Here is a 16,223-nt window from a genome sequence, read left to right on the forward strand (position 1 = left end):
TGCATTGGGGTCAGGTTGGCCTTAGTCATCTGGCCTGAACCATTAACAACCTATTTCTGTGGGTTGGGTCAGGTGGGGGTCAACACGAGCCAGAGCCGACCCGTTACTCAAATGGGCCTTTTTTGGTCCAAGATTGACTTGTTACCTGTTTAGCTTTTGCCCTAACGTGGCTCTGAAGCGAGTTGGGCCAGTTGACCATGGTCTAACCCAACATATTGCTGAGATAAATCTTTTCTGTACCTTCCATGGCCGCCAAATAAGCAATTAGAAATGAAAGGTATTCAATGGTGCAAATTCAAGAATAAAGGGCCTCAATCAAATGGTTAGGACCATCCAACATGGTTTTTTTTTTTTTTTGTATGATCCCCAACAGTGGGTCCCGCAATTTAAATATTCTAACTAAATGCCACGTGTACAGTGCAGCCTCGCTACTGTCTTAGACTGAATATAGACTGTTGATCAAATTTTCACTAAGCGCAATTTCTACCATACACGTGTGGCCCACCTAATGGTTGGGATGCAGCTATCTTGCTTTTTGGGTCAAGGCATCATCTTCGTGGTGGGAATCTACAGATAAATGGCTCAATCTGCCACATTATCATATGTATTTTTAATCCTCTGATCAGGCCGTTGTTCATTGATCCAGATTATTGTCAAGAGGGGAGTCTGGCCGATGGACCATGCCAAGAAATCGCCATGATTTAAAGATCCTAGCCATTGAAACTTTGCCTTATTTCTTAGGAATGTGGTTTTTTTTTTTTTTTTTGGCTAAACGGTCCATTTTGAAGAGCACCATCCGAAGGGCTAGGATTATCCTCTAAAGAACTTTTTTGGCACTAGATGGCGGACTCCATCCTCCAGAAAACAGAAAGAAGGGCCCACTCGTACTTTATAAACTGAGGGGAGCGGATTAGGTGCGGCCCCAGCCTCACCCAAGACCGTGCGGCCCTTACCGTGGGGCCCACTTGGATGTAGGTATTCTATATCCACGCGGTCCATCCGTTTTGCAGATCATTTTAGGACATAAGCCCAAACATGAAGCAGATCCAATTCTCATGTGGACCACGCCATAGGGAACTGTGGTGATTGACCATTAATGGGCCACAAAAGTTTTGGATAAAGCTGAAATTTGTTTTACCCGTTCAATCAGGTTTATGTGACCTTATCAACAGGTTGGATGGCAAATAAATATTATGGAAACCTTACGGTGGGCCCTAGGAAGTTTTCAATGGTAGAGCATTCAATCACCACTGTTTCCTATTGAATGGTCCACTAGATATTTATATCTGCTTCCTTTTTGTGCTCATGTACTAAAACGATATGAAAAACGGATGGATGGCATTGATCTAGAACACATACATCCAGGTGGGCCCCATGGTAAGGGCCGCACCTAATCTAATCCACCCCCTGGTTATTACTTCCAAGGACCGGACGACTGCCCCCACTTCACCTTTTCCTCTTCATCTCAGTCTCCTTCCGGAATCTGACACTTCGCTGGAGCCTGGAACTGGAAGAGATTGGTACTCTCTCTCTCTCAAAGCCATTTCTTGCAATTTGTTGATTTCACCACATGAATTTAATGGCCATTTCTTGCCTGCTCTTGTATATGATTTTTCCATTCACAAGCTCGTGTATCTGATGGACGGGTTGGATGTCTAGCATACATCACGTGTGCTCCTTATTTTCCCGATATCCAATCTCCAAGTGGAACTCGTTCGGAAAAAAAAAAAAACGATTTTCGAGCGAGAATGGATTTTTAGGACTCATGAATCATGATAACATGGTGACACATCTGATGGTTGACATGGATTTCACTGTACACATCACGGTGTGGCCCACCTGAGCCCACCGTTACTTCGTTCTCATCATAAGGTCTCCTGCAAATGCATTTGATGGTCAGATTGGATTTCACGTATGCATCATGGTGGGGCCCATGGGAGCCCGCTCCACTTCGCTCCCATTGTAAGGTCTGCCGCATTGCTTCTAGGAGACCAATTTCACATATGGGCTGGTTCTCACGAGAACTTGTGAAAACCATTTGAGAATTCATTTCATATGATGTGTCCACAAAATCCAAAACCATTCACTGAATGAATCACCTCATGACATCCTAGGCTTAAAACTCAACCTAATCCAAAAATTAGGTGGGGACATAGCAAAGTGGGAGAGAATTCCCATCCTTGATTTTCATTGGGGCCCACCTGAGTTGCAAGCCCAACACTTCATTCAAGCTAACTAGATTGCATATGCACATTAGGTGAAATGAGTTCTCAAAGGGTTCTCATGGAACCCGGTACAGTTAGTTGTGTTTGAGTATTTTCTCATGTATGAGCGTATGGGGTTTTGCTAATATCCCACCATCCCAAAACCTTTTAAATGGCCCGATAAGTAACTTATTATTGATTTGAGCTATTCATGCATTCATATAAGTGGGAGCAAGCCATGGTGCAAAAATCATGCCAATCAAACGATCTCAACCCATTCAAAGGGGTCAATTTGTTACAAACCTCCATTGTTTAGAGTCATAAATCACATGGTTAGAATTATCAATTCAAAATGCTACTTTAAAAACATTAAAAAAACAAAGTAGGATCTATCCACTAGATGTTTCAAGATAATAATTGGCCATTTTGTTTTTTGGGTCAATCTTGACCATTCATTTTCATTATATTGATCAAAAGCATAAGATCACCTAATTGGTATTTTTTTTGGCACCATGGCTTGCTCTTACTTCTACGAATGCATGAACACTTCGCATTAACAATTGAGTCACCTCGCACACCATTTTATTGGTTTGGAGATGTTGCTAACATTGCCTTGCCATGGAGGTGGGGATGATAGCAAAACTCTGTGTGTGTGTGTGTGTGTTAGATCTTCTTCTTTTTCCTCAATTTCATATTCCAAGCACTATTAGAGCTCAGATCCTCTCCCTGGTTGATTTTTGGTTATTTTTCTTGCTACAGATCGGATCGATTTCCTCTTTCTGGCACTGGTTCAAACTTTTGACTGACGTATTCAAAGCAATCAAGGAACCTAAAGATCAGATCCAAACCATTAGGTAGGCTATTCTATTCTTCAATCCATAGAAAGTTAATCTATATTTCAAAATTTTAAGATTGAAGTTTCATCAGATATTTCCTTTTTTCTTTGTTTAATAAAAATTTAGGCACATTTTATATTTTCATATTTTCATATTTGTGCTTTAAATCATTATCTCATTCATTTTCTTATATATTTTGATATTTGTTCTTTAAATGTTTATACTTATAATTCTTTGTTAACTGATGTTGTTAATTAATATTTATGCCACCTAGTGGTTTAGCAATGTATCTTCCCATTTAAGAATTCACATTAAACAGTACGGTCATTCGACTGGAAATGCTTGTTCTTTATGGATTCCTAAATTGTCCCATTTTGGATAGTTTGGCACAAGACCATGTACTTAGATTTTCCTCGTTTTCAGTTTACATGTAGTTGGAATTTCGGTTGCGTCTCCATATATTTTCTCCGAATATGTGGTTCTTTACTGATTGGTTGTCTCTATCCTATGTATAATGGATGACATGTGGCAACTAATTAGTATTGAATTTTACATATATATGAAGAATATGGTGAGATGCTACCGAAATTTGCATGTAAACTGTATGAGGATAGTACATGGTCTGTTACCGAATGAGATAAAGACAATTAACACCTCTAGATAGAGACAAGTTAAAATAGGTGAGACATTTAGAGACAATAGTAAACAAAATTTGAAACAATTAGGGACAATCTATAGTTACGTATATGTATGTACCCCAACGGATTTATTTATTAGGGGACTATTTGAGACACTTGTTTCTTGCATTTTATGGAGGGGCCCTGATATTGTTTGTACTATATATTTATATACACATATAAATGTGATTGACTGATTACTTCAACCTATAAAAGTCTTAATCTTAACTTACCCTTGTTATCTTTTGATTTATAGATGACTAGTGAGAAAAATCTAAGTACCCCTAGTGTCGGTGCGTCAGTCAGATCTCCTCTTATTGTGGAGGGAGACATTGAAAAAAAGTTGAAACGACTTCGGGTTCAGTGAAAGAAAAAAAAGATCAACGGTATGAGAATTTTTTAATGAGATCACGCTACTAGATGGTTCAGTTAATATGAGATGCAAGTACTGTAAAACTCTTTACGGCAAGCATTTTGGTTCTTCTACTACTATTCATTATCAGAGACATTTTGATAAATGTGCAAAGAGACTAAGAATGTTGATGGGTGGAGTCTAGTAGCTGCTTTCATTTACCGCTTCTAAAAATGCCGACTCTCAAGCTATACTCTCCAGGTTGCACACATGGTGGTATATGAAGATGATGGGAATGTCGTACGCGATAGACGCCCTTCGATGGGGTGGTCAGTCCATATATGACACCTCGCACAGAGGAAGAAGACATTTTGGCTGACAAGTTGGTAATTGTGAATCCGTTATGAATGCTTAGCACTGAGGAATTCAAAACGGCTAAGGCGGCCTACAATGAGGGTGTTCATTCTTAGATGCAATATCTATGAATGGTGTATGGGTCGATGACCGGGTAAGATTTTTGTACAGAAGTCTTTTAAGTACTTTATTTTATACATGATTTCTGATAATTCGAGGATTGCACAGGGAATTGACCTGTACGTGGAATTTTTTATCGATCGTTGTCTAGAAAATCCTGAAGCGTATCCTCAGGACTGCATGTTTGTGTCAGTTTTTTGGGTAATATCCATTTATTGATATACACATTTAACTTATATCGTAGTCATCTAACCTTCAATATTTTGATTCATTTGTGACAACAATTTTTGAAGAATGATGTTGAGGTTCTACGGTATTATGGTGCCGGTGACCATAAAAATAGTGATGAAAATTTGAAGGATATTAGTGATAATGTCTTGAGTATTATTAGAGGAGATTACTTCCAAAAGCGGATGTGGAACTTCAAATGTGTGAGTTTGTCATTACACTTATACTTGATGCACTTGACTTAATGTTACAAGTCGTGTTTTCTGTAGAGGTACTTATAGTACTTCTTATGTGTTTTGTATGTATATTTTTCAATCAATGTCTGAAACCAACATTGAATTTTGTTCATCGTACACTCCTATGGAAGACGGGTTCGATTGCTTGATAACATCCAAATCAAATGAAATGGTTATTACGACGAGGAATATATTGGCTTCACAGAGGGTTTGAGATGGTTGTTTAATCTATGTGACGGGGGGAATGCTTACTGGAAAGTCGTCTGAAGTTTCAAAATAGTAAACGGGATCCCAAAACAGGCTGGTGGGAATGAACATGGGATTTGCGTGATGAAATACATCGACTTCTTAAGTAGTATGGAGCTCGGTAAGATTCTTACAAAATTTTTGTAAGTCCTATTCATTATTGCTTATTCATCATTTAAAAAATAATAGTAACTTGTATGATGAAATATCTAATTTTAGAAAGATCTTGTTTTTCAACTGCTTTTAGCAATTTAGAAAGACTGAAAGACCAAAAGGTAAACTGGTTGATGGTGAAGAGGTGGAAAAGGGGGTACATTCATGGTGTGCCATAAAGGCCGTTACATAAAGGTAACGGTGGCAACCGTTACATGTTACGGGGATGTAACGGCCGTAACAGCTGTTATGGAAAAAAAATGACCTGTAATTACCATTAACGATGCTTTACGTCCCCTATAAAGGCCATAAAACCCTGTAATTGTCTGTTATGGGGAATATACAGGTTTTCCATACTTTTTAATCAACATTACGAGGCAGATACAGGTTATCGGGATTTTTTTTTCAATAAAAAAGGAGACCGTAACGGCCGTTACGGGGGCCGTAATAGCTGTTATGACCCGTATTGTAAAGGTAACAGTGGTGGCTGTTACAGCCACCGTTACCGTTACAGAACACCTTGGGTACAAGTGCTAACCGCAATACCAATTGTTAGGAAGCCAACCATGCAAAGATTTCGCTACTGAAAGAGGGCACCAGAAATCGGACCTGTGAAGATAAAAAGTCATATGTGAAGCCAAAACGTGGGCATGTGAAGAAAAACACAAAGTTAACAAGCCAAAACGCAGCTATGTATAGTTATTTTACTATTTGTTTTATTATTTTTGGAATTTGAGCAACAAATGTATGTATAAGTGTTGTAATAATTGTTTCATATTTATTTAATACTCTATTTCTTTTAGCGACAAATGTATGTATGAGTGTTGTAATAATTTTTTTGAGCAACAAATGTATATATGAATGTTGTAATGGAGGAATGTGTAAATGATAAATGTTGGAATGAATGAATGTCGAAATGGAGGAATGCGTAACCGATGAGTGTTGTGATCGCCAATACAGACTCTGGATCGTCGTTAAACATTGTGGATCGTCGATACACACTGAGGATCACCGATACTGACTGTGGTTCGCCGATACACTCTGTGGATTGTTGATGCTGACTATGGTTCGCCGATACACTCTGTGGATCACAAACTCCAACCATTCAAACAACAAAAACAAAAACAAACAAAATAAAGTAAAAAACAAATAAAAAGCTATAAAAGGAACCACCACACGCTTCTCCCTTTTACATGGTGTATTGGTGATCCACGGTGAGTATCGGTGACCTTCACTGCCTTGGATGGCCTTTACAAAAAAAAAAAAAAAAAACAATGTTTCAACATGGAACCAACACTCTCTCCACCATTCATATGAACACCACATCCTCCTCCCATTCACAAACTCCAATTATTCAGACAAAAAAAGAAAAAAAAAGAAGAAAAACTAAAAAGGAAACCACTACACCCTCATCTCTTTCACAAACTTACACTATTGATAGACACTAACAACAACAAAAAGAACATGGAAAAAACTTACATTTAACCGCCATTGTGGTCGGAGAATATAAAAAAACCTTAAATTTTTTAGACTAGAACTTCACTAGAACTTGGCTGGAGTTATGTATGAGATTTTGACTGGAGATATAAAAAAATCCTCTTCTTTTCGCCTAAAACTTCGCCGAAGCTTGGCCAAAGTTTGTCATCGTTGCCGGGGAGTCGGATGTTGGACCGTACAACTACCAACCATTGAAGATGCTTGGTGTGGTCCCCTCTGAAAAACAAAGAAGAAAAGGCCAAATGACCTTTTCCACACAAGGGATCCACCTATTGAACCCATCTCATGTATTATGTGGGGCCCATTGGATAACCTTGTAGCAGATCTAAGTCGTCCAAATGAAAGGGGTTTTAATTTCATGCTATTTACCAAAGTTTGAGGGCAAAACTCATTACGGATGGACCACATCGGAGGAAATAGTTTGAAATTAACTCGTAATGTTAATGCAATTGTGAGCCACAGATAGCTCCATTTTTTATTTTTTATTTGGAAATAACCCGATTGTAGGTTCATGGCTGTCCGATTCAAGTGAACGGATTAGATCGGCCTAGGGGTGACCCCAATAGTTGATTTAGTGAGGTCCACACTCCATTCTCAAAATGCCCTTTTAACTTTTGAGACAAGCTAACATCGTACGAGAGGACAGCTGGCAGAGGGACATTTTCATCTTTCAAAAAGCTAAAAAGTGCCTAGAGGGCTAAAAAAGATATAGATTCAAAATCTAGTATTAGTGCCTTTATTGCGTCATAATTAAGGGCCATTTTAATTAATATCTTCCTAAACTGACAGGGCTGTCAATTGGCTGGGCGTGGGTAGGTTCTTGTTCGAAATTTGAATTGTTTCAATTTGGACCGTTGGGCTGGGCCTATTCAAAATTCTGATTCTTCGTGCCCAAGCTTGGCCCATTGGCACCCCTATAAACTGAGAACCCAATGTCACTATGCATATTTGCTCCATTTAAAGATTGGTGGTGATTAGGCCCTACCATACATCTATCCAGACCATCCAAATTTTGGGTCTCATTTTGGATAGACCAAATATCTAAAACTACAATGATCAAGCAGTCCTAACTATCCAATCAATGTCTATCAAATGGATGGTTAAAAGTAAAATAGTGAGTGGTTGAAAATTTGAAGGAAAACAATCACATGGTTATTGTCATGTTTTGAGTGCAATTTTCAGTTGTGCACCCATCCATAGTTGGGCCAGCGACTTGGACAATCTGGATTGCCGAAAAACTTTTCATGTGTACGTTTGAAGAGTCACCGTCAATTTTTAAATGCTGCAAAACTAGCACAACAGTCCTTAAAGAGCTAGAGACTAGAAAGACATTTTTTATTCTAGCAGCCACCCTGCGACAAGCAGACACGACCCTGCCTGAAATTCAATGAAGGTTTTGACTTCAGTTAAAACGATGGTCAGCCGTCCATATTCAACATAGATGTCTGACCTGTCTGATGAGTGGGCCGGTTCTGTTTTTGTAGTTTTCTTGAGAAACGATATCCTTTCAGGCATTTTAACAAACACCTGAACCGCACGAATCCACACATTGCCATTCTCTTCTCGCTTCCCAGCTTGGACTGTCAATACATGTCTCAACTTATCTGGTACGGTAGTTCTGTTTCTCTCCCAATATCTCTATAAATTTTGTTTTAGGGGGCGCTTGGTTGCACGAAATATCATGAAAGTTCATGACTAATCATCTAATTAGTGCAAAATATCATGAAATATCGTTATATTTGGTGCAACCAAACGCACCCTTATAGTTTATGTATCCCCCCCTCATAGTCCATGAAAGAGAGGGAGAGGGTGATCTAGATTTCTAGCTTTGTCCCTTTTCTCTTGTTTAGCTATAGTTTATGTATCCTCCCCCCCCTTCATAATCCATGAAAGAGAGGGAGAATGTGATCTAGATTTCTAGCTTTGTCCCTTTTCTCTTGTTTAGCTATATATGATTCCCGAGTGTTGTGTTTGTACTAATGGGGCCCATGTATTGGTGATCATGACTCCTAATCTGGTGCAATTCAATGCCGGTGGGGATTCTCCAGAAATCTCCCAGACAGGATTGTAGCATTCATTCTTTGGTCCCTTTTCCATTGAATGTGGACCGTTGATGTATTGTCTTCTTAATGGTTTGTTGAAAGTTGACAATCAATGGGTTACGATTATCCCATCAAATTTGGTGCCCATTGGATCGATGGTTAGGATCACTGAGTTGCACTCATACTTTATAAATTAAAGAATCAAGGATGCGGTGCGCGTATCCTATTTGAGGATCATATTTCCTTATTCATATATACGTCTCCACGAACCCTTCCCAATATCTGTAATTATTATTGTATGCATCCACTTCAAAAGTTAGCTTTGTCACTGCATCTGACACTTGAATTTTACATGAGCCATGTCTTCTCTTCATGTATTCCTTTAGAATGGTATCTTCTAGCATTGTTGTATTTATTAGGGCAATAAGATATGTTTGTCTAATCCAACTTTAACCAGATCGCTAACCCTTGCATGCTTTTCAATTTGAATTATCCCGTTAGGAACCTAACCAATACGCCAAAAGCCCCAAGACTGATGGAACACGTCAAGCTAGGCTCTTTAAACTGTTGGGATTGTAACATTCCACCATGCACTGCAGCCAACGTTCATAGCTGCCTACTCCATGGCAGCACTCACTTTGGCCTCTTTTCCAAGTAGCCCCTTCCAGGGCATAGCGGCCGCACTCTAGTTATCTAGGTAGCCCTTTTCACTTGGCTGCTGCACTCTGGTTGTCTAGGTAGCCCTTTCCAAGCCATAGCGGCTTTCATTCTGGTCCAAGTTGCCCTTTCCATAGGTCACCCCTTCTGTGGCTCGAACACGGGACATGGTGTTGGCTTTGATACCCATTGTTAAGAACCTAACCAATACACCAAAAGCTCCAAGACTGATAGAATGCTTCAAGCTAGGCTCTTTAAACTGTTGGGATCGTAACATATCTGATCTAATTCATGGGTCATTTGTAATCTAGTTTGGCATTATTAGGTCTGTGAAAGTTGTTTAAATTTGTGGGTTTGCTCTTTTTTTTTTTCTTTTTCTTTTTTATATTGGTAACGAATATTTATTAGAGGTAAAAAAATACACTCATCCATTGAAGATTAAATTCCACGGACAAGAAACTAATAAATAATGTTTCTGTCTACAATGAAAGCACATTCCTTGAAGGGCGGGCTTTCTAGAATTTCTTAGTAAACACGTTCCTAGAACCCCACTCATGTCAAGGGGCCCTAGAAATGATCTTTGAAGAGGGATACCCCTTCTTTGATAGTTGAGTTCTGCAAAACCAGCATCGCCGACTCCAACTGAACACAAGAAGCCAACTTGATCTCTCCATGATGATCTCTTATTACTCATCCTATTCCCAACAAACCAAGGTTACCCAAAGAGCCTCCGTCAACATTCAATTGAACAGTTGTATGGGATTTGCTAATCTCAGTGGTGTGTACATGCCTCCACATGTGCCAACATGGCAAACTAATGTGAGATCCTGATTGCGGAAAACCACCAACTTCTGGTTTTGTGCATAGCAGCCAATGCTTTCATGGGCTCTTAATTTTGATTCAAAATTTACAAATTTGTTGCTCTACTCAATGTATGCATTATTTGTAATAATATATAATACAATGTATGCATTATTTGTAATAATAATATCCTTCATTTCATTAATAGACTAAAACATGAATTTTTGTGCATAGACTACACTGCATATACTTGTATTTTACATTGAAGCCCAAATGATCCTATTTCTAATGTACTTGTTCCTACGTTTAATATAGAACTTGCATAATTTGAATAATGCATGCAAATTTTCTCTGTAACCTTGTCACAGGCTTCAGGCAATTTAGAAGATTAAAAGATTTTTATGACCCCATAAGTTATAATGACCAACCGGCATTAGTGTTATATAATGGCCATTATGAAAACTGGAAGCATTTGGACCCACAGGAAAATAATGGTAATTATTTAAGCTGAAAACAGTGTTATATTTTGTATTGCAGTGCCAGTACATTACAAAAACTTCTTTTGTAACTAACTGCCGTTCTGCAGAAAATAAGAACCATTATTTAACAAGCTGTTTTTGTACCACAAGACAATGGAGGGTGCCTGTTCCTCTTATGATATAGTTATGACTGGATTTTTAGTTTTATTTTTATTAAAGACCTTGCCAGTTTGTGTTCCTCTGCTTGATCATCTCAACTGATACTTGTCTAGGTTCTGCGCATACCATCATGAGTAGAAACTCTCCTTTAACATTATTCAATTCTGGTGCAGTTTCCATGGCTTTGAGGCAGAGAATTCAGCTTCATCTTTGGGAAGATTTTCATAGTCGTCTTGTGCATTCCAGATTTTACAGTTTGAATGTAGACTGGAAAAAGCTCCGGCCAATGATTCACAAAAGAATTAAAAATAGGGCCAAGGACTACCCTCTGAGGAACATGGTTCCTGTTGCATATGATCTCCTTAATGCCAGAGAAGTTCTGAAGGAAGGCGTCTCTACTCTTATCAACATTATCCCAATCAAAGCGTGCAAGTAAGTTGAAGCATTGCTACACGTAATTCTTACATCATCTTCCCATTGATGCTGTTTGGCTTAAAGTTCTTCAAACTCAAGCCTTCAGTGATTTTTGAAACATAAAATTCCCGATTCTCTTCAATCCAAGGGCCTGTTTGGAATGTGGGTGAATCCTGTCCTTTTTAGATGAAATTGTCCAAAAAGATTTAAATCCAGAATGATTGGACATTTGGTTTATCCACGACATCTGAAGTGGGACGAGAAATATGTTTTGAAGGGTGAGCTCTCCAATCCATTTCATCTCGATTCCCATTTCATACAAAATATATAGGGTTGATCCAATCCGATTCAATCAAAGCTGCCCACATGCAGATTGGTCCTAAAATGTCAAATAATGAATCTTATATTTCTATTTATAAGAAGCAAGCTGAGCCCAATTACCTGGGATCAGTGTTTGAAATATCGGTATCACATTACGTATCGCATCATTGGGATACAGATACATATCGGTTATCGTACGGGATATATCGTTTTTATCGGGTAATTTATCGCACTTCTTGGGAAACATGGGGAAACATTGGGAAAATGGTTGTATTTTTCAATGAAACTTTAGAGGTTGTTAAAAAATAACTTAATACACACTTTTAAATCATAACTTCTCAAAAAATAAGTGCACATAATAAGTTTCCTTTGTATAGGGTCCTAGGCTATGCGCTGTCTAACTGAACTAATGCAACTATATTCAAATTGAATGCATAATATCTAGAGTGTATGTAATGATCATTTCGTCAAACACTCCTAAATACTTTGAAATTAGACTTAATTGACAGCTGGCTGAATGGAAATTTGACAAAAAAATTAATATTTTAGTAGTTTTTTAAATTAATTTTTAATTAAAATTGATTTTTATTTTTCAAAAATTGACAAGAGCTTAACAAATCAGTAGATCAGCCCTCATACATGCTTGATTTTGTGTTTGGAGTGCAACATTGCAAGCAATTTGGGAGAAATTGGGAAATATTGGGAAATTTTTGAATTTTCTCAAAATTTCCCCAAATCGGACCACCTACACTCAAATTTCAAAATTAGAGTGTATATGGTGATCATTTCATCAAATACTCCCAAATACTTTGAAATTAGTCTCAATTGATTGCTGGTTGAAGGAAAATTTTGAAAAAAATTGGAGAACATGAAGAACCAATGGATATTGAAATCAAAACTCCAACTCCATGATTTTTCATGCAAAACATGAAGAACCAATGGATTTATAATCATTTGACATTGATTTAACAAAATTTCAACAAAAAAAAAGGGTTTGGAAATTGAAAATGCTGACCGGATTAAACATGTGGGATGCGTTAGTACTACCTGTGCGTTTCGTATCGCACAGGTGGGATACAAGATATATCGTGGTATATATCGGCCGATATTCTTGATATTTAAAACATTGCCTGGTATAAGGCTTAGATGATGATGACATTTATAATAAGCGAGAAGAAAGGAGGATGCAGCATGCAAACTTGAAAGAATTGTATGATGCAATAGGAACTAGTAAAATGGCATGCTCGATGAGCATGCAATGCTACAATTACAAGCAATACACATTCTTACATGTTGCATGTGTGCCAACATAGAATATATGTGGGACATCTGAGGTGTGAATAAGGCAGACATTAAGCGAAGATGATCTGATGATAGACTAAAGGTTGTTCTACACCTTGGACAGCCCACCCTTGTACAGAAATAAGGGACTGTTTCAAAAAAGAAGAAGAAGGCCAATGGTCTACATTGGATCGTATGTGTGTCCACCTGCTGATTGGACTGGCCTGGATTTTGCACCAACTAATATTCATGATGAGGCTCACACTTTTCATAGACTGGACATCCCACACGTGTTCCAGTTTGGTGCATACCCCACATGGAAAATTGAACATGGGTTGGTGCCTGTATTGCTAGAGAAGATACAGAAAAGGAGAGTGCTTTTTCCCATGCAGGGCATTAAGTGATATCCTCACGATCTCGTTGAAAATGATGCATTCCCTTTTGAATAATCCCAATTGCCTCATAAAATACTCTCATTTCAATAGTCTGGAGGGTTTATAGTTTTAAATTGTGGAGATTTTTTATTTTTAAAATTTTTATACCTGCAGTTGCATTATATATCTATAATGCCTTATAACTGACATTGGGGTTTGAAATGGCCTGGGGCTTTGAATAGAATGCCCATGGGGCAGTGCATAACTTATGCTGCTTCTGATCCTGAAATGAGGTGGGCCATACCTTGTTGAATCCTAGAAGGGAAATCCCACTTTCATCAAAATAAAGCCATGGTCCAAAAATCAAGCTGTGGGTGATGCAAAACTTTGGCTTCAGGAGAGCAAGTCCAGTGGGTAGCATTGGCCATTCGATAGTGAAGTAGCTTGCAAATGTTGGGAATCTCTGCTCTGTTGTTATTCTAAGTGAAGGGGTTCCTTCTGAAACAGCGTCGATCAAGCCAACATTTTCCACAAGTTATCTTGAACTTCCACTATTCTCTTTGGGAGACAGGACACTGTTTTAGCACCTCACATAATTGCCAAACTAGCTACTGGGATGTTGGCATAGTGCTTTGTGTGATCATAGCCATCGCTACCATAGATTTCCATGTGGCAATCCTGTTTGATGATTGGAACCATTGATCTAGTGGTCACCGCATGATGGGTCATAATCTAAAGATTCACCATGATTTGGACACTCCTAACCATGCGATCTTATGACTTTTTCCTGTTGAATGAGGTTCTTTGCACATTTTATGGGTTTAATAAGTTAAATGCCCATTTAATAGCCATTGATCTATGGTTACCTTCTGACTCCTCTCCTTCTGTGATATGGCCTGTCCTAATTAACAGTCCTGATCACTGTACACAATAGCCACATGTGTGGTAGAGATGTTTCTCTGTGCACTTCATGGAACTCCATGATGCCTTCCAATCACAGATCATGCGATGCCTTTGCAGGTTCTGCCCTGAAGTATACATCGGCGACACAGGCCATCTGATTCAAACCTGCCATGGGTACCAGCGCAGAACAAAAAACCAGGTCCATCGCTGGACTGATGGCAGGTTGAATGACATCCTTGTCCCAGTCGAGGCTTTCCACCTCCACCACATGTTCCAAGACATCATTAAACATGATCAGCGATTCGACTTTGACCGCGTCCCAGCAGTCCTTGAGCTATGTTGTCAAGCAGGGGCTGAGGTCCCTCAAGAAATCCTATACAGCTCCAGCCATCACAGGTTGGATGAGAGTAACGATGGCGGGGCCCATGCGGGCTGTTCATCTCTGTTGCCACAGGAGCTCAAGTCGGTTGCGCAGACAACTCTGGAAGCATGGGAGAGGCTGAGATTGGGAGTCCAGAAGCTTTTGCTGGTTTATCCTGCGAAGGTCTGTCAGTACTGTTCTGAAGTTCATATTGGACCATCTGGACACAAGGCCCGCCTTTGTGGGGTGTTTAAGTTTGAGAGTTGGCGAGGCACACATTTTTGGAAGAAGGCGGAGGTGGATGATTTGGTGCCTCAGAAGGTCGTGTGGCATCGGCGGCCTCAGGACCCTCAAGTGCTATTGGATAATGGGCGGGGTTTTTACGGGCATGCGCCCGCAGTGGTGGAGTTGTGCTCACAGGCTGGAGCGACTGTGCCTAGTAAGTACTTCTGTATGATGAAAGTGAATGGCTTACATCCCTCATGAGGAGTTTTTAAATGGTAAAAGATCATGCGCATGCATTTTTAACCATCCAAAGTTGGTGGGCGGGAATTGGGATGTTGAATACATATTTCAAAATGGGAAATTTCAAAGTTCCTTTTGAAAACACATACTGGACTCGCATCCATGGATCTGGGGATACTGGGATGGGTTTTGACCTGTCATCACTGTGCATCGTGTACCTTGAACCTGTAGAAAATACTACCTATCATTTGCATTACTCTGATGCAATAACTGGTGTAAACCCAAAAAGTGGACTTTTACGCATTTCTGAGATATGGATTCTTTAGCAGGAATTTGGGTTTTTGATACATTTCGCCAGTGACAGACTGACAGGTTTCTTGAGCAGGTGAGGCATATGGTTTTGGTTTTTATCAGCTGTATACTACATTGTTTCTTCTTTTTTTGTTAGATGTATACTACATTATTCCTCCTCCTTTTTGTGTTGTTAGTTTTTTTTTTTTTTACACACGCACACACACCCCACACACTCACGCTAGTGGAATTTCACCACCTTTTTGTGTTGTTAGTTGTATACTACATTGTTGAAAGAAATTAGGTGATATTTTCAAACTGCATTGATTCATATCAACTCAGTTTTAGAACTGTGATGGCTGCTTTACTCTCTCCTCTTGCTTCTCTACTTCTGCAATTTATCTTGAGAAGGTCCCCAGTCCAACTGGTTGGACCACAAGTTATGGTCCACCCTGCAAATATCTTCCAATCTTTCATGTGCATGTGACATCCAATCCGTCCAATAGGTTGGCCCCATCATGAGGATTACCCTGTTCTAAAATCAGCCACATCCACTCATTAGTAGACCACTAATATTTTTATATTTTATTAATGGCTAGATTTTGTTTTCTATGGTATGGGTCACCTAGTGAGTGTATGTGGCTTTGTTTTGCACTAGATGATTGTCATGGTGAGCCAACCTACCGGAAGGGTTGGATGTCACATGAACTCAATGGTTGGAAGTTATCCACTGGGTGGACCTTAAATTGTGGTCCCATTGGTTTGACTCGAG

The 16,223-nt window shown here is 39.1% G+C and overlaps 1 protein-coding gene across 7 annotated transcripts; it reads left to right on the forward strand.

The window, feature by feature from the left end:
- The first annotated feature begins 1,377 nt into the window (after window positions 1-1,377).
- LOC131239089 (APO protein 4, mitochondrial) lies at window positions 1,378-15,634 on the forward strand. Of its 7 annotated transcripts, XM_058236656.1 has the most exons (7): window positions 1,378-1,520; window positions 2,964-3,058; window positions 3,974-4,103; window positions 4,331-4,577; window positions 4,837-5,374; window positions 11,215-11,473; window positions 14,452-15,634. In XM_058236656.1, the coding sequence occupies exons 5-7, from the start codon at window positions 5,338-5,340 to the stop codon at window positions 15,179-15,181; spliced, it is 1,026 nt and encodes a 341-aa protein (XP_058092639.1). In that variant the 5' UTR covers window positions 1,378-1,520; window positions 2,964-3,058; window positions 3,974-4,103; window positions 4,331-4,577; window positions 4,837-5,337; the 3' UTR covers window positions 15,182-15,634. The 7 variants fall into 7 exon arrangements, with proteins under 7 accessions (XP_058092639.1, XP_058092631.1, XP_058092653.1 ...); XM_058236648.1 differs by lacking the exon at window positions 3,974-4,103; XM_058236662.1 differs by lacking the exons at window positions 1,378-1,520; window positions 3,974-4,103 and adding an exon at window positions 1,855-1,872.
- Window positions 15,635-16,223: the final 589 nt, after the last annotated feature.

This window comes from Magnolia sinica, chromosome 1 (assembly GCF_029962835.1).
Source record: "Magnolia sinica isolate HGM2019 chromosome 1, MsV1, whole genome shotgun sequence".
Taxonomy (NCBI): domain Eukaryota; kingdom Viridiplantae; phylum Streptophyta; class Magnoliopsida; order Magnoliales; family Magnoliaceae; genus Magnolia; species Magnolia sinica.